This window comes from Rhinolophus hipposideros, assembly GCF_964194185.1.
Source record: "Rhinolophus hipposideros genome assembly, chromosome: 24".
Classification (NCBI taxonomy): domain Eukaryota; kingdom Metazoa; phylum Chordata; class Mammalia; order Chiroptera; family Rhinolophidae; genus Rhinolophus; species Rhinolophus hipposideros.
In genome coordinates this window covers 18,178,339-18,202,504 of record NC_138070.1, presented here as the reverse complement: position 1 = coordinate 18,202,504, position 24,166 = coordinate 18,178,339, and the positions used below count along the sequence as shown (strand labels likewise).

At 47.8% G+C, this 24,166-nt stretch overlaps 2 protein-coding genes across 6 annotated transcripts in view; both read right to left on the bottom strand.

Annotated features, from left to right (window-relative positions):
- KREMEN1 (kringle containing transmembrane protein 1) overlaps positions 1–2,580 on the bottom strand; it is a gene marked incomplete at its 5' end in the record, with an annotated part of 56,908 nt that extends 54,328 nt beyond the window's left edge. Inside the window, one exon of the mRNA XM_081037790.1 lies at positions 2,529–2,580. Within this exon, the coding sequence (XP_080893916.1) occupies positions 2,529–2,580 (52 nt within the window). The remainder of the gene's footprint in view (positions 1–2,528) is intronic.
- ZNRF3 (zinc and ring finger 3) overlaps positions 1–24,166 on the bottom strand; it is a gene marked incomplete at its 5' end in the record, with an annotated part of 140,733 nt that continues 116,567 nt past the window's right edge. For 4 of the 5 annotated variants that reach the window (XM_081036659.1, XM_081036661.1, XM_081036662.1 and 1 more), the window contains 7 exons: positions 1–3,441; positions 4,783–6,537; positions 7,273–7,375; positions 8,997–9,164; positions 10,155–10,265; positions 11,631–11,762; positions 12,168–12,242. In XM_081036659.1, coding sequence (XP_080892785.1) covers positions 3,395–3,441; positions 4,783–6,537; positions 7,273–7,375; positions 8,997–9,164; positions 10,155–10,265; positions 11,631–11,762; positions 12,168–12,242 — 2,391 coding nt within the window. In that variant the 3' untranslated portion in view covers positions 1–3,394. The remainder of the gene's footprint in view (positions 3,442–4,782; positions 6,538–7,272; positions 7,376–8,996; positions 9,165–10,154; positions 10,266–11,630; positions 11,763–12,167; positions 12,243–24,166) is intronic. The other variant, XM_081036663.1, reaches the window with a different exon arrangement.

The window sequence follows — 24,166 nt, the reverse complement described above, 5'->3', positions numbered from 1 at the left end:
AAAATTGTATTTTTTTTTACAGTCATTTGTACAATTTGTTACAAAACCATAGAAGACTACAACTTGTTTTAAATCATTTTTGGTCGGCAAATATGTAAAATCTGTGTGCAATTATCATGTATTTACAGGGCCTCATGTTAGTCATTTTCAATGATTATTCCAACAATGTCACACTCTCAACATAAGACATGGCTTAAGATAAATATATTAGTAAATAAATATTCTGAGAACATATTTCCATAAATGAAATGTGCTGCTATACATATACAGAATATACATAAGTTGTTTTCTAGCCTTTAAAACATTTTTTAAAAAATGGTAATGTTGGAGAAGGAGCCCTTAGACCATTTTATTACAAAATCTTTACAGCAAAGTCTTTACAAAATATCTTTTAAGTGCTCTGGGAGAAATTTTAAAAAACATTTAAAAATAGTGCCTTGTTAGACCAACACAATAGAGTTTATACAAAGAATAGAAAAAGGCAGTTCTGTTTAAAAAATAATACTCTTGATTAGTAATTATTTTTTAGACCTCATTTCAAAAGCATTAGTCCTGCATGAACTTTGAGTAGAAACTAGCAGCACAAAAGGGGGTCGGGGGTTGAGCAGTGGAACAGCAGATGGGGCTTTAAAAAAATGGCTTGGGTTCAGAGAGGGGGAAAGAGACTGAGAGTGAAAGCCAGCATACTGGGGCTGTGTCTATCGAGGTACCTGGTTGATTAGAACTCCCGTCCCTCCCCCACCCCCCATTTTAACTGGTTCTAGCACTCTTCAGTTTACATGGCAGTCTTACATCAGGGCTGGGCCATGGGACCACACCCGGTGGTCACACCCTGGCTTGGGGGGTAGGGGGCTGGATTCTCAACGGACAATGCAATCTCCCTTCTTCCACAGCTATATACCTCCCCACACACCACTGAGCAGACACTGAAAAAGGTACTTGTCATCGTTATTGGAGTCTTACTTCACAGAAGATATTTCTTTTGTTTAAATGGTGAGGCAGTAATACAGTTGGTTACTATATTCTGGTGACCTCCCTGTCTGATGAGCCAACACAAATTTAAGACAATGGCTAATACTTAAGTTTCAAAATTTCAATTTTGTTTCTACCACCCTGTAAACTACACACATTAAATGGGCTTCTTTTGCCATCTGTAGTTATTGTTCTTTCAAATGAAAATCAGACAGATTTATTTGAATAAGCCCAGTGGAAGCCACATTCTCTACCCATCTATTCATTGCTTAAGGCTGTTGAGGAGTGATTTTCTAGCTAGGGCTAAAGAAAGCCACTTTGGGGGTATGGTTTCAGACAAGGAAGATAATATGCACTCAAAGGCATTAAAAACAAACAAAACCACAAACAATTAAAAAAAAATCTCAACAATGAGAAGCTGCTCTTTGCAGTTCATGTTAAAATCCAGACCCCCACCCCGCTTCCCCAAAACCATGTAATGCAAGCTGTTGTCCTCAGCAGCTGCAACTCCTGGCCCGAGAAATAAAGGCGGCCCTGATCACATGTCAACAGCTTAGGCGCTTCTCACACCCTCGCCAACAGGTGTGCTGGGCACAGGCCTGGTGTGGGGGCTGGGAGGGAACGGCTCCCAAGGGACTGCACCTCAGACGCGGGAGGACAAATCTCAACATAGTGAGTTCCTAAATGACAAATGGCTCAATCATTTGACGCTAGAATTTCCTCTGTCAAATCTTGGCTAGAAGTAAGTAAATTTCCTCATCACAGGCTGGGGTTTTTAAGAAAAAAGAATTCCGGTATCGTGAGGTTCTCACTCAGAAAGTTTTGGTCTGGACCTTGGGCGACTTCCCCTGAGCCTCACTGCAGAGAACTAGGCCTCAGTCTCCTTGCAAACCAGGTGGTTTCTATTCCCCCACCTGTAGGGGGCCCGCTCCCAGGGTTCCTATTTCACAAATGAGCTTTTCAGGTGGCACCAAATATCTGCTGAGTAAATGAATAAAAGTGACCAGGAAAGTTAGTGAATATGGGGCTAATGTGATTAGTTTTTTCTAAAAAAAGTATTTTAAGGACAAGAAATACATTGGACAAAAAGGATGACAATCCCTGATCTGAAATACCTTTAAATAGATTCTCCCTTTTAAAATGGAAATATCTTTTAAAAAATGATTTGGGTTTTTAAACTCTCCCTCCCTCTTAAAAAAACAACAACCAAAGGCTGGAAAAATACACAAAAACCTACCCTTTGGGTCTAAACTATCTGATAGTCTCTTTCTCAGTCTCATGGAGAATCAATACATAATAGTGCATTAGGTAGAAAGGATAGTAGACATTTGCAGGTGAGATGAGCAACTTCAGCCACGAGGCAGAGGGCTACACAACCCTGAAGTGGGATGGGAAACTTTCAAATGGAGCTTGGTTCAGACAAGATGGGGTCCCGGCCAGGCGACCCCAGGAAGGCAGCCCAAGGACGCAGCAGCTCCAGTGTGCCCTCTGTCCTCAGTCCCATCAGACACCGAGGCTGCAAACTATGTTCCTCCTGGGTGTTTGTCCCCACGTACCCCATCGAACCATTTCTGCAGCCAGTTGCAGGAAGCCCAAGATCAGCACCATGAACCCTGCCCTTTACCTTAGGACGATAATTCCTGGGGACAGACTGAGGACACTGGGCAGAATCATCCCTGTCACCCAGGGGCTTCCATAGCAATGGCTTATCCTGGCTCCCCAGTGCTGCAGACCTTCCACCTATTCCTAGCTCTTTCCATCTGCTGCCTAAAAGTGTGGGCTGGAGAAGCATGGCTTCCGAGAAGACCTGAAATTTTGTTATGCTGGGATTTGCCATGAGAAAGAAAGAGGCAGCATTGCATTGTTCTTCAGTTTGTACCCATATCGACTAGCTTTACTTCAAGTTTCTGGTTCATTTTCTAAGGCAGTTGTAGCCCTGAGCTTTTCAAAGGCCTGAGCTCCCTCCAGGGAGACAACAGTATCTACACATGATGTGGTTCAATTAATGCAGCAGTGATTTTTTTTTTCAGCAAAAGTTGGCGGTTTAGGGTTCTTTAAAATATATATTTAAATAACTTTTTACATTTACATATAATATCTTAAAAAACAAAGCCAAGAACTCAATCCCACACACCTCGGAACCCCAAGCACACACACTTTACAAAACAGAGTAACATGTTATCAAAAGAGGCAAAGACTCAGAGAATTTTGTCTGTTGGTTTGTTAATGGGAGGGGGGTTGCCACAGGGGGCTCACATTTTGGGTTGAGAAGGAGGGCTCTCTTTATTACCACTTTTGTGTGTTTGTCAAAGCTAAAAAAAAAAAAAAAAAAAAAAAAAATTTTTTTTTTCTTTTTTTGAAGGAAGTCAGAGTTTGGAGTCTCCGTACAGTTCCCATTTCCACATAAGAGTTCCTTCTGGGCTCAGGCTCTTGTGCCACCACTGCTGTCTGCTGGGCGAGATCTCTGTCCTGGGAGAGAAAGAACAACCATCAGGGGAGGGTGCCATCACCACAGGCTTCGGGCACACACACAGGCGAGGGACGTGGGTGTCCATCCCCACCACGTGGCAGGCTCTCAGGAAGTGACAGGTCACAACACTGGACGGACTGTGAATATGGTTAAGGGCTTAAGCAGAGCTCCTCATTCTGTGCGGAGAGCACAGGCCTCCCTCATCTGACATGCAGAGCCTTCTGGAACCCATGGGTAGCATGTACAAAACACAATGTACAGAAGCTACACCATCAGGCACTGGGAAGCGCAGGGGAGTAGACTCCCTTCACAGAACTTACAAAGTGACTTCAGGGTGTGATAATCTGGGGAGGAAACACAGGGTGTGAGAGTAACCCCGGAGGTGGCTGGAGGGTGTCATTTAAGCCAAAATCTGCAGGAGGGAAGCAGCAGAAAGGTCTGGAGGCTGGAATGAGCTTGTCACACTGGAGGAACCTTACGGAGGCCACAGGGGGCTAAATTAGCGAGCAAGGAGAGTGAAGCAAGTGGTCAGAGGGACAGGCAGGGGCCAGATCACACAGAACTGGATGAGTTTACATTTTCAAAATTCTAAAGGTCGTGGCAAGTCACTGAAGGGTTTTCTAATGTAAAGATATAGACTTATGCTCAAAAAAAGACCACTGGCTCTCAAGTGGAATAGAAGGCAAGAAGGAGTGACGAGTCAGTCAGAAGGCTTACTGCCTTCACCCTGGAGAGAGGAAATGGGCCTAAGGCGACAGAGGTGGGATGCAGAGGAGATAAATGTGGGATATACTTTATATATAGAACTTATTGCCGTGCTACGCAAAGGTACTGGGCTGCACACTATTATTGAGACAAAATATTTGTAAACTTTATAGCAATTGGATGATGTGTGCTGAATCTAGTAATAAAAATTCTGGACTGGGATCTGACATGTCTTTTGCTAAGTTTCATTTTCTAGGAATTCAATTTTTGCAGACGGTTGAGAAGCCCAGGATACTGGAGTGTGAGGGGCAAGGCAGGCTCGGGGACGGTGCTTTTGGCCTGAGCATCGGGCGGGGAGCCTTGGAGAAGGCATGTGCAGGGGGAGGAATCCGGGAGCGCGGCTGTGAACCTGACAGGCTGGGATACTTGTGTGGCACGTGGGGGGAGAGACTATGGAAGCACAGGGCTCAACGGGTCTGGTACTCAGAAGAAGGGCCGGGTTAGAGAAGAACACTTGTTAGTCATCAGGTAGAGACGGTGTTTTAAGTCAAGGGCACAAAGGGAGTCGTTAAGAAGACGACTGTGGAGCAAGAAGAGGACCCCGACCCTGGCCTACTGTCGTCTCCTGCTCTCACCTGCAGCCTCAGTGGCTGTGGTGTTAGCCTCCTGAATGTCCTGGGAGGCACTGGGGAAGCCGGCCCTGGTGGCCCCCGCCTCATCCGGAGGGCAGTCGGGAAGCAGTGGAGTCCTGGGCTGGCAGCACAGAACCCGCTCTTCTTCCTGGGCTCCCCCCAGGTCCCTGTGGGGCTGCAAGACGTCGGGGCCCAGCGTCCCACCCCAGAGGCTGAGGCCATGGGTCCCTTGGAAATCTGAGGGCAGGCCCGAGTCACAGTCCACATCCTCGGGAATGATGGGGATGCGCTGGCTCAAGCCCCAGGCCCCCGGGTGGCAGCTGGGCGGGGGCTCCTGGGCAAGCGTATACCGCACGCTCACCGAGCAATCCTCAGCGTAGCAGCCGCTGCCCCCTCCGCCGCCGTGGGCCGCCTGCTTCTCTTCATAGAAGCAGCAGGGCAGGCCCTCATATTTCACCCCATCTGTCCTAGGCAAATGGTCTGGGTGAAGGCCATACAGGCCCTGGGAGCTTCCCGGCTGGGACTCCCCACCTGTGGGGCCACAGCTCTCACAGAGGGGGGGGCCCAGGAACAAGGTGCTGCCCCCAGCCGCTCCCACGCTGGGCTCCAGTGAGGAGGGCTGGGGCTCGCAGCAGCAGGCACACGACGCCCCCTCACGGCCCCCCTTCCAGGTCCTCCTGAGGTCCGGGGCGGCCCCAGGAGAAGCCTCGAGCCCCACTTCTGAGGTAGAGCTGTTGGGCCCCCTGTGCTCCAGGGAGGAGTTGCTGCTGTAGTTCATCTCCAGGCTGCAGGTGGACAGCTGGTCCCCCAAGGGAGAAGCAGGGCCAGGCCAAGGCTCCCCACACCCAGCACCTTGACTACGGGCTGCTGCGAGCTCCTCAGATGGCGGGGAGCCCTCGAGGTGCACGACAGGCCCCCGGCCTGAGCTGCCTGAGCCCCCCACGTCGCTGGTGCGACAGGGGCTCCGGCTGCGGTAGATGAAGGGGTCATAGTCGCTGCTGAGGGAGCTCCGGAAGGTGGAGCAGCTCCCGTACACTCCCTGGTTGCTGACCTCGGTACAATCCACCACCGAGTCACTGGACGAGCAGTGGCACTGGCCCGAGCTGCTGCTGCTGCTGCTGCTGTCGCTGCCCGGGCAGTCGGCCAGGTAGCCACTGCACACCGAGCGGTGGCCGTGGTAGCAGCTGAAGCTGGACGTGCTGCCACTCTCCAGGTGTGAGGGCGGGGCCATGTGCACCACCGTGGGGAAGAGCAGGCTGCTGCTGCCATTGGGGGGAAAGGCACGGGATGGGCCCCTGGGAGCGAGGCCGGGTGGGGCCTGACCCTCCTGCTCGGGGTAGCTGAGGCCTTGGAAGTAGTAGTGTTGGTACATGGTCTCATACTGGGAGAAGCAAGCTGCCTTGGAGAAGCTGCGGCCGCTAAACTTGGGCCTGCGGAAGGGGTGGGCTGGCGAGTAGGCCCGGTGCTCCAGGCTGCAGCGGTGCGGGGCCAGGGTGTGGTCCAGGTGCAGGGGTGGGTAGCCGCGGATGTAGGTGGGGCTTTGCGGCGAATAGAGGCTCTGCTCCCCGTGCCGGTCTACGGTCAGCAGCGTCACGGGGTTCCCGCGGGAGTCCATGCTCGTCCTGGTAGGGTAGGCTGGGATGGCATTGGTCCTGTGCACGCGGCCAGGGTAGTGCACCGGCAGGATCACCCTCTGCTGCCGGCTGCGCGCGAGGCTGCTGGTCTCCATGCACACAGTGCTGGGGCTGCCCTTTTGTTCTGGGGACAGGCAGAGGAAACAAAGTCAGGGAGGCTGAGTGCATGGTGCCAGGGACTAGAGGGATACCTAGATAAGGGCAAAGACTGGAGCAGCAGAGTCGGTCACGTGCCAAGGGGCCCAGTCTCACAATCCTGGTTCACATTCTAAGCTGTCACCCAAACGGACCATGCTGGCAGAGGCTGACCGGCTTCTCCATCTCAAAGGTGGTCACTTCTGTAAGGGCCCATCTCCCACCTCCCCGCTGCTCTGCCTGACAAAGGCACCAGAGGAGTCTGCAGAGAGTAACAGGGCTACCCAGATAAAAGGCGTCCTTCCTCTTGGGGAAACAGCTACCTGGAGTGCACCCTGTGTTCGGGCCCCCTCCTCCAATAGCACAGAGACACAGGAGCCACATCGCCACCCCGTCACCTCACACTCATTGTCTCTGTGGCCTGGGAACAACTCCGCAGTTCCAGGCACGCGCAAGCATCATTACTGTCATTCCTGTTAAAGAGTTTGTGGGCCGAAGGCCTGGTGAGGCCAGCTGCCTTACTCAGGGCAATTCTTCACGCCAGGTTCTCCTCAGGATTTGGGGGCGGGTGACCTCCAAACCCCAAGGCCCTATGCCTCCAAGTGCTGATGGCAATGCTGCAGCGCTTTGACTCGCTCACCAGCCTGCAGCATGTGTCACATTCCTGCTAGGCATTGGTAGGGACAGTGACTCTTCAGCAATGATGGAGGCCGGTGACAATTACCTATGATGTTGTGCCGACAATGGGGACAGGTGTGGTGCTGCAGCAGCCATGGGTCCACGCACTTCCTGTGAAAGCGGTGAGTACAGGGGATAACCCGCAGCTCCTGGGAAAGGAGAGAGGACACAGCCTGAAGGGAGGGCAGAGGCGGGGGCAGTGCTGCCTTCAGCCAGGCATGTGCTTCTTCCTGGGGAGCCCTGTTCACCATACCAGAGCCCAGGGGCGTCCTCCTCACCTCAGCCCCATTTCTAGCTCAATTCCCTGGAGTCAGGGCCCACACACGGGTTCTACGGAGAAGGAAATGGCCCCTCAGCCAAGCCCAACCACGACCCTCAGTGTTAAGAGAGGAAGCACACAGAAGCAGGCTTCTTTCTGGTTGATGGAGGAGGGCGCTCACGTTCATGCCACACAAGAGGAAAGACCAAAGCCATGTGCTAATGCAGACAGGCCGCCTGGGGGTGTGGAGAAAGGGCCTGGTATAGCCCAGGACCAAGGCATCTTTGGGAAGGTTGCCGCCTCTGGGTACCCCAATGGGGACAAGTACAAAATAATATGCCCAAAACTTGTGATTGACAGGTGGGGCAGCAAAGGGGTAAAGTTCTCCTGCCCTCTCCTTCACTGGGTCCTGAACACTCACCCAGGGCACACGGTTTATAACAAAGCACCCTCCGTGGAGAGGAGGTGATGGGGTTTTCTGAGGCAGAACCACCTCTGGAGTTCCTGAGCCCAAGCACCCTTCAAATTTGCTAATTTTACTTTTTCCCCCCCCATTCTCTGACCAGCTCAACTCGATAATATTTAAACAAATACCTAACATGTGCCTGACTGTGGCAAGAGTTCTTCCTGTATTTTCTCATCTGACCTTCATGATACTGGGAGTGCGGGTCAGTCTTGAGCCCATGTCACAAGCTCACGCACAGAGAGAATGCCGTCACGTGCCCAACATCACAAAGCTAGAACCTGCCTGGGGCCAGGATTATAACCCATGCAGTTTGTCCCTACAGACCACACGAGACTCTTAATGTAAAGGCCTCTGCAAATTTCATTTTTCATCCAATAGTCCACAGAGCAGTGGAACACTTTCAGAAGGGTGTCAAGTGTCTGCAACTAATTCTGAATTGGTTTACTTACTCCCCAAATGTTTATGTATGCCTCTATCTAGAAAGACATTAAGCAAACATGACAAACTGTTAACAGTGGGTGATTCTAGGTGAATGATACAAGACTCACTGGATGATTCACGTAACTTTTACGAACGTTTGAAAATCTCAGAATTAAAAGCTAGAAGGAAAAAAAGAGGACATCACATCCCTTGCCTCTTTATGAGTAACAACACCAAATGTTCCACACAGCTTTGTAGGAGAGGTTTGTAAAGTCAGTTCTCAGAGTTTTCAGAAGAGCAATTTTAAAATTAAGTCAACATGTGAGGATGTTTTTAAAACCAGGCATTTTCTGGCTTCTTACATATTTCTGATCAACTTCCAAAATCACCTACATTTAGCTGAGTCCTTTGGAGAGAGTGTCTCTGCGCCATGGCCACCCCTCCCAGGGGGAAACAGCAGTTAGACTGTCTCAGACCATCTCATTGAGACCTAGGCGTTGAAGCCCTTCTGCTCCTGCGAAGCTGTGCGAACAGAACACGGGGCCCTGTCCTTCTAGGTCCCGTGTTCCTCTGCTGACCTGTCCACCTCATCCCCATCCAGGATGGGCCTGGCCTCTGCCATTACCTCTCCGTCGATGTACTTCTCAAGGCAGATGGCACAGTCAGACGTGGAGCTGCTGCTGAGCGTGTCCAGGGCGCCACAGCTCCCCTCCCGGTGTCCCTTGTTCTTGGAATTGAACTTCCTGGTTTCCATCTTTTCCAGAGCCTGCACAGCCAGCCTGTTCATGGAATTCTGCATGGCAGAATGTGGTCGGTGTTAGAGTCTAGCACGTATTAACAGGGCCATGGCACTTGATGAATCGGGACGGGCAAACGCTCCTCTCTCAGGCCAGAACAGACTTTTGAGCAATCACTAAAAATTCAGACTGCCACAGCACAGATTTGCCAGACTCCTGAGTGTCCCCCACCATTAAACCAGGCTTTCCCCAAGTGTAAGACCAGCAAAGGTCTCCTTCAATTACTTGGCCAACTCTGCAAGGCCCTGCCTGAGTCATTAACCTGCTCTGTGCCCAGGGTTCCTTCTCTTTACACTGAAGAAAGTTCTGAGGGCAAATGATACAATGTGTGTGAGTGCTGCTCAGCACTTGGCCAATGAGACGTGCTCGACGTAAGCCAGTTACTGTTCTGTTGCTGATGGCCACACGACCCTTGTGAGAACTTGATGAGTCTCCTCTCCACAGACTGCCTGCCAAGGTCCACCATCTCTCTCCTGGGATGTCACACTGCTACCCATTTGAGAGTCTGATTCCCGCTTCTCATCACCCTCCGTCCCCAAATCCTTCTTTCCTGCACCATGATGTGCCAGCTGGGGCACCTAGAGTGCCTACTGCATTCATGGAGAATAGCCTGCAGAGCCTGGCAGACGCAGGTTCGGATTCAGGTCTGGGTGGGGCCTGAGAGTCTGCATTTCTACCAAGTTCCCAAGTAACACTGCTGCTGCTGGTCCCTAGGTCAAGGCCTTAGGGTTCCACACTAACATTTAAACATTTCTTTGGGGAAAAAACTCCTGGCTGGCAACACCCTGAATGTTTGTCCTGTGTAGGACTGGACCTTTTGGAACTGAGAAGACACAGTGCTAGAAGCTTTGCTCTAGGTTTACTCCATCTTTGTTTGTTGTTTCTAGGCCCCTGGGAACAGACTGCTGAGCTCAGGCCCCAGCCCTGATTTTCACCAGGGGTACAGCAGCGGGTACCAATGTTCACGGGCTGCTCTGAGGTCTTACCTGACTGCGTCGCTGCTTCAGCTTGATTTTGACAAGGAGGATGAGGCAGACCAAGGAGACCACGACAAAGAAAGCCAGGAAAATCCCCATGTCGAAGTATTCCGTGGGTTGCTGGAACCGAAGAGACACAGTGAGTCACAGCTCTCTGAAGCATGAGGATCAGCGCACGGGTTGTGTTGGCCCAGGTTACAAGGATGGGGCAACTGGGCTGTGCTTCTCCTCATTTGCAGGAAACACCTGGGGTTCTGCTAACACGCACACGATATGCTTTCCAGGCCCAGGTAGTACCCTCCAGAGTGGCCAAGAGTTGGTCCACACAGGTCCCAGTCAGCCTCCTAACAGCCAAGAGAATTCAGTTCATAAAGCCCAGTTCCCCATGGAATAGTGTCAAGTTCGCTGTAACCAGTAGGAGAGACCCTTCCAAATAAACACAAATATCACATTTATGGGACAAAGGAGTGAGTGTCATGTTTTGAGGGAACAGTGATTACTAACCATATAATTAATGGTTTACAACAACTCAGAAAATTGTACTCTGCTTCCACAAATATCAGCTTCCACTACAATGAGTCATATTTACCAGAGCGCTCTGTTTTCCTTTAAGAAGAAGCCAACAAGTCAGTTCTTCTGCAAACTCCCTCTAGTTCTAGCTCTTACCTTTTCCTCACGACTCACTCCCTCCTCAGACCTTGAGGCCACCCCCTCTAGGACACGCCTTTAGACAACAGGAATAGAATTTGGCTAACTGAATGCTGCGGGTATCCAGATATTTTGTGCATGCAAAAGAATCATCCTGTATGTAAATATTCCCATACTTTTGAGGAGGAAATAAACCATTTATAGGGCACCTGTCCCAGGTTCCTAGAATCTTCAACCTGAGGTTTGGACGGAAGATGCTAGAAAAGAGGTAATGGCCAGCCGTGTCTCTTCAACACACATAAGCCTTAAATGCTGTCCATTAACCACCTGGAAGTCATGAACTTCAATCCCAGTTGAAAACTAACTTTTCCAGACTCAAATATAAGTTAGGGGGTTTCAAAAATGCAATTTTGCCCTATGAAGAAGGAAGTACAGGCCTTTTGCTCTAGTCTAAGTTACATGGAAGAAGAGAGACATGAGAAGCTGAATGCTGGGTATTCCTTCCCTTCAATCCTCCTTAATCAGCCTTTTAGAAGGAGATGGGACAGATAGAAAGAAAGACAAGAGGTTACCAAGAGGGAATGCTGGGTGGAAGAGACCAGAAACATCTTCACATACAACATCGAATTCTGGCAGGACTTTTCAAATCCTCTCTACAAGGACACAGTGACATTTCTCCCTGGCCTCCAGTCTTTTATCTGACCTGAACCTGAAGGAACCGGGGTGCACCAGCATTTTAGACAGAAAGAACACAGGAACCAAAGCCCAAAAGAAATAAAGGCTCAGGTAGCAGCAGAGAAGGGCCGGGAGCGGCCAGCCGGGGTGGAGGAGGCTCACTCGAGGAGGACGGTGCTGAATCCTTGCCCGAGCCACTTTCTGCTTGTTGACGATGTTCATGAGCTTGATGGCATCTGCGCCCTTCACATACACAACCGGCCTCTTGAGCGGGTCTTCTGAACCCTGGTTTAGCTAAGGAAGAAGAGATGGTCCTGGTTAGAAGGCATGCTTCCTTTAAGCAGCAGGAGAGATAAAGAAAGGATGGAGAAAAAGGATACTAAATACTTGTTTGGAAATCCTCAAACATCATAGCCTTCGAGCTTTCAGAAGGGCAAGGCTGAGGATGATGCTTGTTTTGGATGGGCAGGCTAAAGGTCTAGAAGGGTCTTTGAAAATGTCCCCCCCTAACTTCTTGGCTCTTAACCCCTCTCAAGAGACTTGCCTTGGAGTATGATGTTTCAACGTGGATATCTTAATGTCAGCAGACAAGTGCAAAGGCCCTGACATGAGGGTGACACGACTGTGACAAGCTAAGCTAACTAACGGACATGCTTCTCTCAGGAAGACTGCAGGGTTGGTGTGGCCCAAGGGGTTTACCTGGTCGATAGCTTCTGGGTTTTCAGACACATCAAAGATGACTGCTGTGGCTCCCCGCTGTACTGCTCGCTTGGCCTGGCAGAGTAAAAAAGAGCAGGTTGGCACTCTGGTCCTTCTACTTTCCCAAAGCTGGCCTTGGAAATCAGACCTGTATTCCAATGTAGAATCTGACAGTTACCAACTTATGTGACTTTGGGCAAGTTGTTAACTTTCCCAAGCCTTGTCTTTCCCATCCGGGGGGAAATAAAGAGGGGGTGCCCAATGCTACCTACCTTGCAGCTCTCCTGAGAACCAGATGAGTTAGTATACGGGAAAATAAATAACCGGGTACTCAACTAACCTTTGTCTTCCTATCCAGCTTAAACATTAAAAATAAACTACAAACCAACAACCTGCCCAGTCAGCATAAAGGTATTGGTTTCAGTATTTTCTGCTATGAACACAGAGTCACTGGCAACCAAAGCGAATGCCTTTGGTCCTTCCCTTGTAGTCACCCAGCACTGCAGTTAGAATAACATACTGAATATTTCTGAAGGAATCTCAAAATGGTCAATTTTAATAACTGACATCAGCAGACGACCTTTGCAGACACTGTCAGAGGGAAAAGCTACGAGAAATCATTGTAAATGGGGATTTAGAGCAGTTGGCTGCCAAACCTGGCTGCACATCAAAAACCACTTGGGAATTTTGTAAAGCAGATTTCCTGGCTCCAACCACAGAGACTGATTCAGCAGGGCTGGAGGAAGGCCCAGGAAACTGAGTTCTGAAAGACTGCTGAGGGATTCTGATGATTCAACCACTTGGGGAGCTATTGATCAGAGATGTGAGATTAGAATGTTTTAGGAACAAATGAGAAGTGGTGATATTCTTTATTGGGGAAAAGGATTCCTTTCCATCCCATTGAACCTTCTAATTTTATGTCCAGCTAAGTGGATAATGGGAGTAGACTCTGGGGGAAAAAAGACTTATAGACATACCCTTGCTTTTAGGAACTCAACTCTTGTTAGGGAAGTAAGATATCTCTAACATGAGGGGCAAAAACAAACCAAAGCAAAAACTAAAACCTCCTATAAGGTGGGCAAATGATGGCTAGTGCTCTGAGGTCAAGAAAGTCTCTCTATGGGCAGAGTGCTTGAGAAAGAATCAAATCTGAATTCTTTCCATAGGAACAATCACTCTACATGCAGGCAGCATAAGAAAACAACACTGAACTCAGGTAGATGAGTGTGGCTAGACCAATGGCCCCACCAGCCCACTAGAGGGCAGTCGTATCCCACAGCTTTTACAGCATCACACTTCGGTGTGCTTTGTAGGGAACAAGCAGGACAGTGGAATCCTCAGGGATACTGCCAAGTCCTCCACAACTTAACAAACCCGGGCACCCTGGGTGCTGTGCTGCAGAAGCTGTCCTGTTCTGGTGGGGTCTCTGTCTTGCTGAACTGAGACTCAATGTATTTCACGGCTCCTCTGCTACTTCTCCATCCCACCCCATTTTATCACCAGAATGCTGCAGTTAGGAGTAACTTAGGGGCTATTTCTGGCTCTGCCACTGACAAGCTGCCAACGGTGGGCAAGTCACCGAATCTCAGCTTCAGCCTCAGTTTCCCCAGCTGTAAAAGGAGGAGGGAGGCAATGTCATTATGATTAAGACCCCTTCCAGTTCTAGTCTTGGACACTCAACTGAGAGGTGGGGACTGTCCAAGCGATGGAGAAAGAGCTGCAGTTGCCCTATCGCCCACGTCTAGCACAAGAGGACAGAACAGCACAGGGAGAAAGTTTCAGGCCAGGTGGCGTCACTTTCCTCCATAAAACTCTTTAGGAGCACAGACTCCTTTGCCCGAGGCCAACAGCTCATGGACCCAAAAGTTAGCAGTAAGTAGGTGTTTGTGTCATCTGCTCAGGTGGTGTCCCAGTCTTTTTCACACACTTTCCCAAGATGTAGAAGGGCCCCGAGGAACAGCACGAAAAAAAAAGGTAATAAATAGGACCTCTCATTCCTTTATTTGGCTTTCATTCCACGATCAAGCACATCAAACAGCACCCGAGGGGAATGTGCGTTCAGAAGCGTCTTAATCAGGAGCACCCAGCACCTCTCGCTTTGATGCTCGTGCACCTGGAGACTCTAATGGCCGCGGGATGAAAGCCTGCAAGACTGGGGGAGTGCAATGCCTTCGGCCTCCTCAGGCTTTCAGGCTTCCCTGCTCCACACGAACGTGGAAGTCTCGGGGCTCTGGAAGTGAGGCATAACCCACCTGGGACAGGCACTTTTTAAAAGACATTTTAAATAAAATCTAGGAGGGTTGACCAGTCTCCTGGTGTCTACAGTGAACACAAGAATAAGGCGCTTAAATCCCACTTAATTCCTTAACTTCAGATACAACCCGGCTAATGCAGGGGCTCCAAGTGCAAACATTTTGTTGGAGAAAGGCTAATTCTCACAGTTGATTTTCTTTAGCAATTATGTTTAATATAAGCTGCTGTTAAAATAAGGTTGCATTTCTTGCACATACGAGGATGAGACAGGAGGAGAATCAACACAGGGAACTTGCCTGTCAGGAGCCGACTCAGGATTTAAAGTAGGCCACAAATAATCCATATTTAGAAAAATGACACATTTATTATACTAGTCCCAAAGCAAATTAAAAAAACACAGTACACCACTTGGTCACGCTTTCCCCCTCACCACACATCTTCACTTGGACTGATGACACATATTCCTTAAACAATCTTCGTAGTTTAGATTGTTCACCATTTTACCTAGCCAAGCTTGGACCAGAAAAATATTTCAAACCCAAGCTAAACCATAGTTGGGAGAGTCTTGTGATTACCAGCAACCCCATCTTTATAACGTCCAAAATTCTCCAGATAAGGCTGTTTCAAAGAAAGGATGGGAAAGACGCAGCCTGGTGGATGTTGCTAGATGAAGGTCACTGGTAAACTGGGCTCCAGTTGCAGAGGGCAGTTACCCTTGGACTGTGCACAAACCGGAATGGAAAGAAGAGCATGAAAAGGGTGTGAGCCGCAGAAAACAGGTGGGGAGTCTCAGCAATCCTCCGAGAAGCAGCCAAAGGCCTGGCCTTACTGATCTCTGCATGCCCTTCGCCTTGAAACCACCCACACAGGTATTTTCACATCCTTCATCACCTTTGAAGCTCTGATCAGGCCAGGGCTGGTGGGGTACCACCCAGCAGGTGACCAGAAGCCCACCAGCAGAATGTGGAATAAAAGGTTGTCATGGTTCTTTATTTACCTTTGCACGACTGCAAGACCCAAGGCTAGAAAATGCCCATAGCCATTGAGACATGTATCAAAAGTACAAACATCTGCACACTTCCATTTTGCAAAGTACATAATTTCAAGCCTAGAAGACAGGGTCCTACTATGGGTTGGCACTTACTGTCGTGCCGAGACTCCTATGGTTAGTTATTCAATAAATGTTGAAAGAAAGCTTGCCTGGGACCATATACTCTTGGGTTATTGTCCCTAAACGTGGATGTGGTTTTCCCCTAAGGAAGTGCTTCTATCAATCTGATTAAGCCTTTTTTTTTTTTTTAAGAGTTTGAGTCAAACCGATAACATATGCCAGGGAACAAGATCTCAAATGTAAATGGGGCATTCTGATGAGAGTAGTTCCATTATTACCTTGTGGGTGGGAAAACTTAAAGCCTAAAGTCTGCTTCAGTTTCAATTAAATTCAGGAATTCCAGTCAGGAATGGATCTGGCACTTTACCTGGGAGTGCAGTTACATATACCCAGAGTTTGTTTGGGGCTTGGTCCCACTCCATACCTACTCCTGGGGACCGGGCCATACACTCTGTTTGTCACCTATTGTTCATCTGTTTGTCAAGCACTGAATGTGATGTCCCCAGTGCATAATCTTTATTGAAGAAAAACTGACAGAATACAACCATAATAGGAAATAACCCAAAAGATGACTAAAAATCGCCTTGGTCTCAAACTCCTGACCATGGGATAACCAAGGAAGCAGGAGTATTAGTGCTGACATGAAGACATGTGTCTCTAAACTCTTACAGGAAGTTCTGATGTATGGTGGCTGCAGGCAGGCTTTTTTTGCCGTTACTGAATACAATTTTGCATTCTGGATTTTTTGTTTGCTTGTTTTGCTTTTTTTTTCTTTTTTGCACTATCATGATCTTTCAACAAGTCATTAAAAATTCTTTGTAAATATCTTTAAGGCTGCGATATATATCTCTTCATATACTTTCCTCACTTGTGTATTTTTGATAGTTGGGCTATTTCAGTTTTTTACTGTTATAATTAGTGCTACATTGGATAAATCTTGGCTTACATTTCCAATTTCCTTAGTATGGAGGCTCAGGACTGAAGAATATGAAGATTATTAAGAATCAATACAATCCACAGAGGATTTTAATGTCCCTCCTTAAAAACCTATGCAATTAAATTTATCTGCAGTAATGACAAGATAGGATGGCACAGACAATACAAAACAAATTTGACAAGAGATTTAACTTCTGGATAATCTGGCCTTTTGGCTAGGAAAATAAGGTCAGTTTGAGAATAACTTTGCATGATACTTCACACGCAGAAAGACACTCCAGAGTGAACTATGAGTTGATCATACCTATCCTACTGATTCTTCAAGGTCAAGCTCATGTGCTACCCCTCCCGTAAGACAGACAAGTGCTTCTCTTTAATCAAAAACAGCTCTTATCCCTTTCTGAGCTCTAATATCTCTAAGGATTTCTCCTCTGCTGCTTACCACTTTCTGTGATGCATTCCCCTCCCCGCAAATATGACCATCTTTAGTGTTTTTGCTATTTATAAAAGTAGTATGTGCTCGATGTGAAAATTTTAATACAGCAGGTCCTCGAAGAACATTGTTTTGTTCTAACATTGATGAGAAGAAGAGAAAAAAAAATCGCTTCCTGGCCGGGGCCACTGTCTGTATGGAGTTTGCACATTCTCCCCATGTCTGTGTGGCCTTTTCTACTGAGACTTGGGTTTCCTCCCACATCCCAAAGATGTGCATGTGAGGTGAACTGGCATGTTTAAATTGTCCTAGCGAGGGGTGGGGAGAGCGCACCCTACAATGAGAGGGTGTCCTGTCCAGGGTGGGTTCCCGCCTTGCACCCTGAGCTGGGAGAGGTTCCTACCATCCACGACCCTGACCTGGAATAAACAGGTTGGAAAATAATGTTCTTACTTGTTTTTAATTCATCTTTCTTAAGTGTATATATAGCTCACATTTACTCCAATGTTTAATATTAAAAGTGTTTTGGATCTTTATCTGGAAAGTTGGGTGATCACAATGTTTTTGTGATCAGAAATACGCCATAGGAATTTAACTCTTGTTTATATCAATTAGCCTATCGTAAAACTGGTTTCATTTTCCTCAAAGTTGGAGTTTCTAAGAACCTATAGACAATGTTAAGTGAGGACTCACTATAATTCAGAAATTAAAAGCAAAAAATAAATCATCCATTAACACCCTATACCCGAGCTTTAGAACATAACAGTGTGGTTTATATCCTTCCATGGTTTTTTAAAAACCCACATATTAGAAGGAATAAAATGCATATGTATATACTCACATATCAAAATAATACTTAAAAATAAGTTGGATGTATATACTGCTCTGTATTCTGCTATTCTCCCCCTGAACGCAACAATTTACTCAACAATATTATATGCACGGATGTTGAAAAATGCTCATTCTTCTTATGAGCTACACATACTTTTGCATTGTATAGTTGTACCAGAACTTAACACTGTCCCCGACAGGCATTAGGGAATTTCTACATTTTCTCTATTATAAACAGTGCTGTATTTATAATCTCATACTCACATTCCCATAGTGTCCATTCTTAAAATAAATAGCTACAAGTGGTCCTGCTGAGTCAGAGGGCAGAGACATCTTACATGTAAGTTACTTGCCTGTAAGTTACTAAACCTGCCTTCGGGGTCTAATGCAGCCAGATACATCTTACTGTCCAGTCTGTGTGCCCCACAAACTCTAACAAAGCAGATTGCCTTGGGCATGGTCCATACTCAACAAATTAACATAGTAGGCGGGAACAGAGTTTAATTCTATTTGTAGTGCCGTTTATTAATTTATTTGTTTAACAGCAGTAATTAGCCAGTTACTAGCGTGCTAGGCCCTGGGGATACACACAGCAGTGAGCAGAACAGGCCAGGGAAGTCATAAGGAATAGTCTGAGAGTTTAGTTCCACGGACAAAAAGGTAAGATATTAAGACCACGGGATCACTTATTCCACGTCTCTATAGTAGCTTTCCCCAAAGTACGTATCAGGGGATGACAGATTTTCTTGGTCAGTCTCCTTTGAAAAATGCTGCACATTCTCTGGTTGTTACCCGACATTTACAGAGCACATTAATATGCGAGAGGCTCTTTTCCACCTGGCGTCCCCAATTTTTGGGATACAGGTCCTTTTTGAAGCAATTCCTGTCAACACCCTCCCTTCCAAAATGAAGACATTTTGGGCCTCAACGTTCCGTGGTGTACGGTACATTAAGGTGAGGGGAGTATCATCCACCCAATCACTCTCTTGCTCTAACTCACAGAAAAGGCTGAGGGATGTGACATATATACATTTTCATCTGTAAAACAATGATGTGTAAAGAATATACACATAGTAATCTGAATGAGATTGTTATTGGTATGAACACTGTTCAATCTGCAAAGTATTTAAGCAGGCCAACTGTGTCTCAGACACCTCAAGAAAGATACAAGCCAGGACCTTTTTTCTAGAGGTGTCTGTCATTACACTCTTGCTGCTATCCTGGGGGAAGAGATCTTGCAAAGCAAGGCGCAGGATGAGGGCACTGAGGTCTATTCTCACCCAAGTGACTGTTCACTTGTGACTCTCCTCTGACACATTTCTAGAGCAGTCTGACCCAAGGTGGCAGAAACCATGATTGCGGATTCTGAAATGGCACCAGAGCCCCAGGACTTGGTTTCCATGACTTGGTCTCAGCCTTCTGCTTCAGCTTGTGTCCCCAAGTTCTTTCTGTGGCTATTCCCAGAGCAGAGCATACTGTCCTGGACATCTGTGGGCCATTTCTTGCTCAGGCTGATATGGCTGTGTGGGGTCTTGACATGGGCCTACTCTTCATCCAATCCTTATCTTCCTGCAACCTGACTCCCTCCTCAGGGAAGTGCCCCCCAAACCTCATCCCATCCCCGCCAGCTCTCCCAGGGGACCAAGCCAAACCAAAGCCCTTTGCCCTCACCCCTACACTCAACAGCTTACCCAGTTTTGCTGATTCCATCTTCCAAATCCATCTGTTGTTTTTCCATCCCCACTCCTGCTACCCTGTCCAGGGCACCAGACTTTTCGCATGAATCATAACATCCTCACTTGGGAGTTCCCTAGCCCACCCCGCCTACCCGCTAATGTGGTCTCCCTATAGCAGCAGAGGGATCTTTCTAAGTCACAAATCTGACTTGCACCACTCCCCTCAAACGACTCTGTACTGCTCTTAGGATAAGATGTGACCTCCCCACTGCTTATTGCAAACTCAACACTCCAGTCCCACCCCACCCCCCGCAGTCTAACTAGGCAGAGCTTCTGTGAGTTCTTTGACCAAGAGGGACACACCACCTCCCCCACACCCACACCGCGAGCCTTTCCCTCTTCTCTCATTCAGCTAAGGTGTTATTCCCTCCACACTGTTCATGACTGTGGCCTGACTCTGTGCCCCACCATTGCGGCTCTTATGACATCACGCTGTAATTGTTTACTTAAAGTGCCTCCCTCACTAGAGGGCAGCCAATGTGTCAGACTTCTTTCCTGCTGAATTCTCAGAATCCAGCAAAGGGCCTGGCACAGGGTAAATGGCCAATAAATGTTTGTTGATTAACCTAAAAAGGATCAGCTTTTGCCCTCGGGGTTAGTATCAAACACCCCGGGGCCTGGACTCTAAGCACAGACTACAGCTCACTCCTGGCCACCTGATCTCCTTTGACTCTGAAATTGAGAAAGGTCCTTTCTACCAGATCTTCTTAGAACTCAAGATTCTCCACACTTCAGATTTTCAGGATTTGGTTTCTTACTAACCAAACACACACGACTTCTGCTATAGTGTTTGCTGATGGGCCTTTGATTTCAGGTGGCTAGTTCTAAAGCAGGCGTTACTGTCTCTGGGCAACTTTGACCTCAGCCACTAAAATTGGCTCTGCCTGGCTGTGGATCTTTATCAGGCTCCAGGCCTCTGTGTGAGCACATCTTTGATGTCAAAGCTCTTAGAAAACAAGTCTGTGCACTTGCAGCGTTTGTTCCTTCCGCTCTTATGAGGAATGCAAGCCCCCTCTAGAGCTCTCACCAAAGGAAAGCTGATGAAATGATACCCCTGGGCATATCCACAGGGACAGATGGCACGAGATGTGGATTTTTAGTTTCCTTCCATTAAAACTTAGGAGACCTAAAGATGATGGCGTCTACCCTGAACCCTGTGGAGAAAGACGGCCTGCACCAAATAGGGGCCCACCCCCGGAAAGTAGGCGGACACTGGCCTGCCCACTCCACCTGGTGGGAAGATCTGGAGCTTGGCTTTCTGTGTGAACTGGCCGCAGATGCCAAACTCACACTCTCAATGGTTTGGGGCAATAAGAGGACGAAACAAAGGCTTGAGGGAGGCACATCCACCTGAGGCCTGTGCCTTGCACACATCATTGCCAGGAACGCAGGATACCAGTAATAAGCCCCGCTTATGTTGCCACTGCTTCAGGGCCTGCTCCCGTGGTCAGGGAGAGGCAAGGGGCTGTGAACACCGATGGAGACCAATCGGCCAGTCCCAGAGACCGGCCAACGCCTGACACCCATCAGTCTCTGTTGGCTGGTCCTTCCTGAGTCCATATAGCAGGGGCTCACTGGCTCCCTTTATGCCCCTCCTTCTGGAGGCCACTAAGTGGATTTTAAATCCTCCCTCCTCACTTTTTCCTTTCCTCCTCCCCGGTGTTCTTCACTTAGTAGTGACCACCCAGGCACCAGGCTCTTGATCATTCTGGTCAGTTGCTGTTCCCTGAAGCATGAGTCACTGAGCAACAGGGGACACTCTTGCCAGGCAAGGGGGCTTGCAAGGCCCGTCTCACCAAAGGCCTTGTTTTCCTACAGAAACCTTTCACTCCATAGGAAATGAGGTCACACACCAGAGCACATGGGTAACCGGTGAGAAAATCCTGGTGCAGAGAAGGGGGCCAGTGTCAGAATAAAGTGACCAGGGAAAGGACCCTGACTCCCACAAACCACCAGGGGATCCACCTGCCGTTCTGGGAGGATTTGTAGGGAGGGGGTAAGGTAGGAGGAAGGGGGTCCACGTAGCTTAAAAAATAACCTGGTTTCTTTTAAAGATTATACAACATATATGATTTTACTACCACACTTGCAGATTACTTTCATGACTTGGAGCCCCTAATCCATAGCCTAAAGGGGAACAACACACAAAACAGTCGCAGAGGAACGGGGGCGTGGGTGGGGGTTTGCTGGGCGGCCAGGTCTTTTCACTTTTGGGGATGGGAAGAGGTGGGCGCGGGGTGAGGGTGGGTGGTGCAGCCCTGCCCGCTCCACGGGCTCCTCGCTCCGGGGCTTGGCTGCAGCCCGGCCTGACCTTCCAGGTTTCCCTGGCAGGAGATCAAAGCAGCGAAGCCACAAACACGGCTCAGAACTCCGAGGCCCCGCGGCCTCCCCCCAGGGTCCCTCCTCCTCTTCCACCCATCCAGCCTCTCCGCTCTTCCCCCCAGCCCTGCTCCACCACGCCCCCCACCCCAGGGGCCTACCCGCTCGGCTTCCCCACGCCCCCCCAGTGCCTCCCACACCCAGTGAGGCGGCCTTTGGGGGGCGGGCTCCCATCCGGCCTCCTCTGACCCTACCAGGCCGGCCGCACCCCTCCCCACCGGGAGATGGGATTTCTCGCCATAATTAAAGTCATTAAGCCTCCAAAGGCTCCCGTCGGCTGCTGGTTCTGAGCTCCGGAACGGAGATGATGCATGTTAAGTCCTAGTTAAGATTATGCTGATCTATTTGGGAGACATGTAGCAGCGAGAATTCAGCGGTTAACTTAGTGGTTAAGGCTGTCTAAGTTTAAATAGTGTTATTTATTCTCAAAATATGTAGCAGCCCCACTTAATTTCTCCTAATTAAAGGAACCGACAGAAGCGGCTGGAGTCCGCGGCCGTGTCACGGCGCCATTACACAGGTTGGTACCCTTTTCACAATCAGAAAATACTGGGTGTCAAAAGGAAATGCATTTCCCTAGATCTTAATCTTAAACATAGACATTTAGACCAGTTCCAAAAAACACAATGATCCTCTTTGTTTTAACACCTGACAAGGAGCACCAGAAACCCAGGAAGCCTGTCCACACCCTCCTTTCCATTTCCATTGCCACTGGTGGGTGAAGCGGGGATGTTATGGAAAAACTTCTGCAGTTGGGTTGTCATGAGATGTCTACGCCTCGGAAGAGAAACTTGGAAGAACTTGTTAGCTGTTATCTTGGGTTGAGTTTCCAGAAGTCCCACTTCAGGCCAAATCTTATAAAGTCAGCAACTAGAAACTTCAAAAAGGACCACTCCCTTCTCTGCATATGGCAGCTACCACTTGTTTTTAATATAAACAAGTGTTAATTAGGTGGTGGAATCAGGCTTAGCAAAGAACAACAGGGCCTGCAAAGGCTGAAGACCCTACAATAGCCTCCCTACCTCCAGGAGATGTGCACGACAGGCTCTTTTTGAGGGCTGAGGGCTGAGCTCTCCCTGCTGGAGGCATCAAGAAGGGCACACTTGATTCTTCACCTTGGCCCACTGAGGAGACAACTGGAGAGATTTAAAAAATACCCATACCTGGGCCACACCCGAAGGGATGATGATTTCATCTATATGGAATGGAACATCAGCAGCAATATTTTTCTAAAAGTTGCTTATTTTTATTTTTATTTTTAATTTTTCAATTACAGTTGACATTATTATGTTTCAGGGGTACAGCACAGTGGTTAGACATTTATGTAATTTATGAAGCGATCTGCCCATTAGTCTAGTACCCATCTGGCACCATACAGTTATTACCATATTATTAATTACCGTTTCCCCGAAAATAAGACCTACCGGGCAATTAGCTCTAATTTGTCTTTTGGAGCAAAAATTAATATAAGACCGAGTCTTATAGTAAAATAAGTCTTATAGTAAAATAAGACTGGGTCTTATATTAATTTTTGCTCCAAGAGATGCATTAGAAATGATTGTCCAGCTAGGTCTTATTTTTGGGGAAACGATATATCCCCTATGCAATACTTTACATCTCTGTGACTATTTTATAACTACCAATTTGTACTTCTTAATCCCTTCAGGTTTGTCACCCAGCCCTCCCAACTCCTCTCCCCTTCTGGCAACCGTCAGTTTGTTCTCTTTAAGTCTGTTTCTGCTTTGTTTGTTCATTTTGTTCTTTAGATTCCACATGTGAGATCATATGGTATTTGTCTTTTCTCTGACTTACTTCACTTAACGTAATACCCTCTAGGTCCATCCATGTTGTTGCAAATGGTAAGATTTCATTCTTTTTTATGTCTTAATAATATTCCATTTTATCAATTATGTACCACTTCTTTATCCAGTCATCTATTGATGGCCACTTAGGTTGCTTCCATATCATGTAAAATGTTGCAATGAACATAGGAGTGCATATATCATTTTTAATTAGTGTTTTGGATTTCTTCAAATAAATACCCAAAAGTGGAATTGCTGAGTCATAAGGTAGTTCTATTTTTAATTTTTTGAGGAGCCTCCATACTGTTTTCCGTAGTGGCTGTATCAATTTGCAATCCCACCAACACTGCTGGGTGGGAAGGGATATTATGGAAAGGGTACTCTTTTCTCCACATCTTCACTTGTGTTGATTTACTGATGACAGCCATTCTGACAGGTGTGAAGGGATATCTCATGCTGGTTTTCATTTTCATTTTCTCTGATGATTATTGATGTTGAGCATCTTTTCACATGTCTAT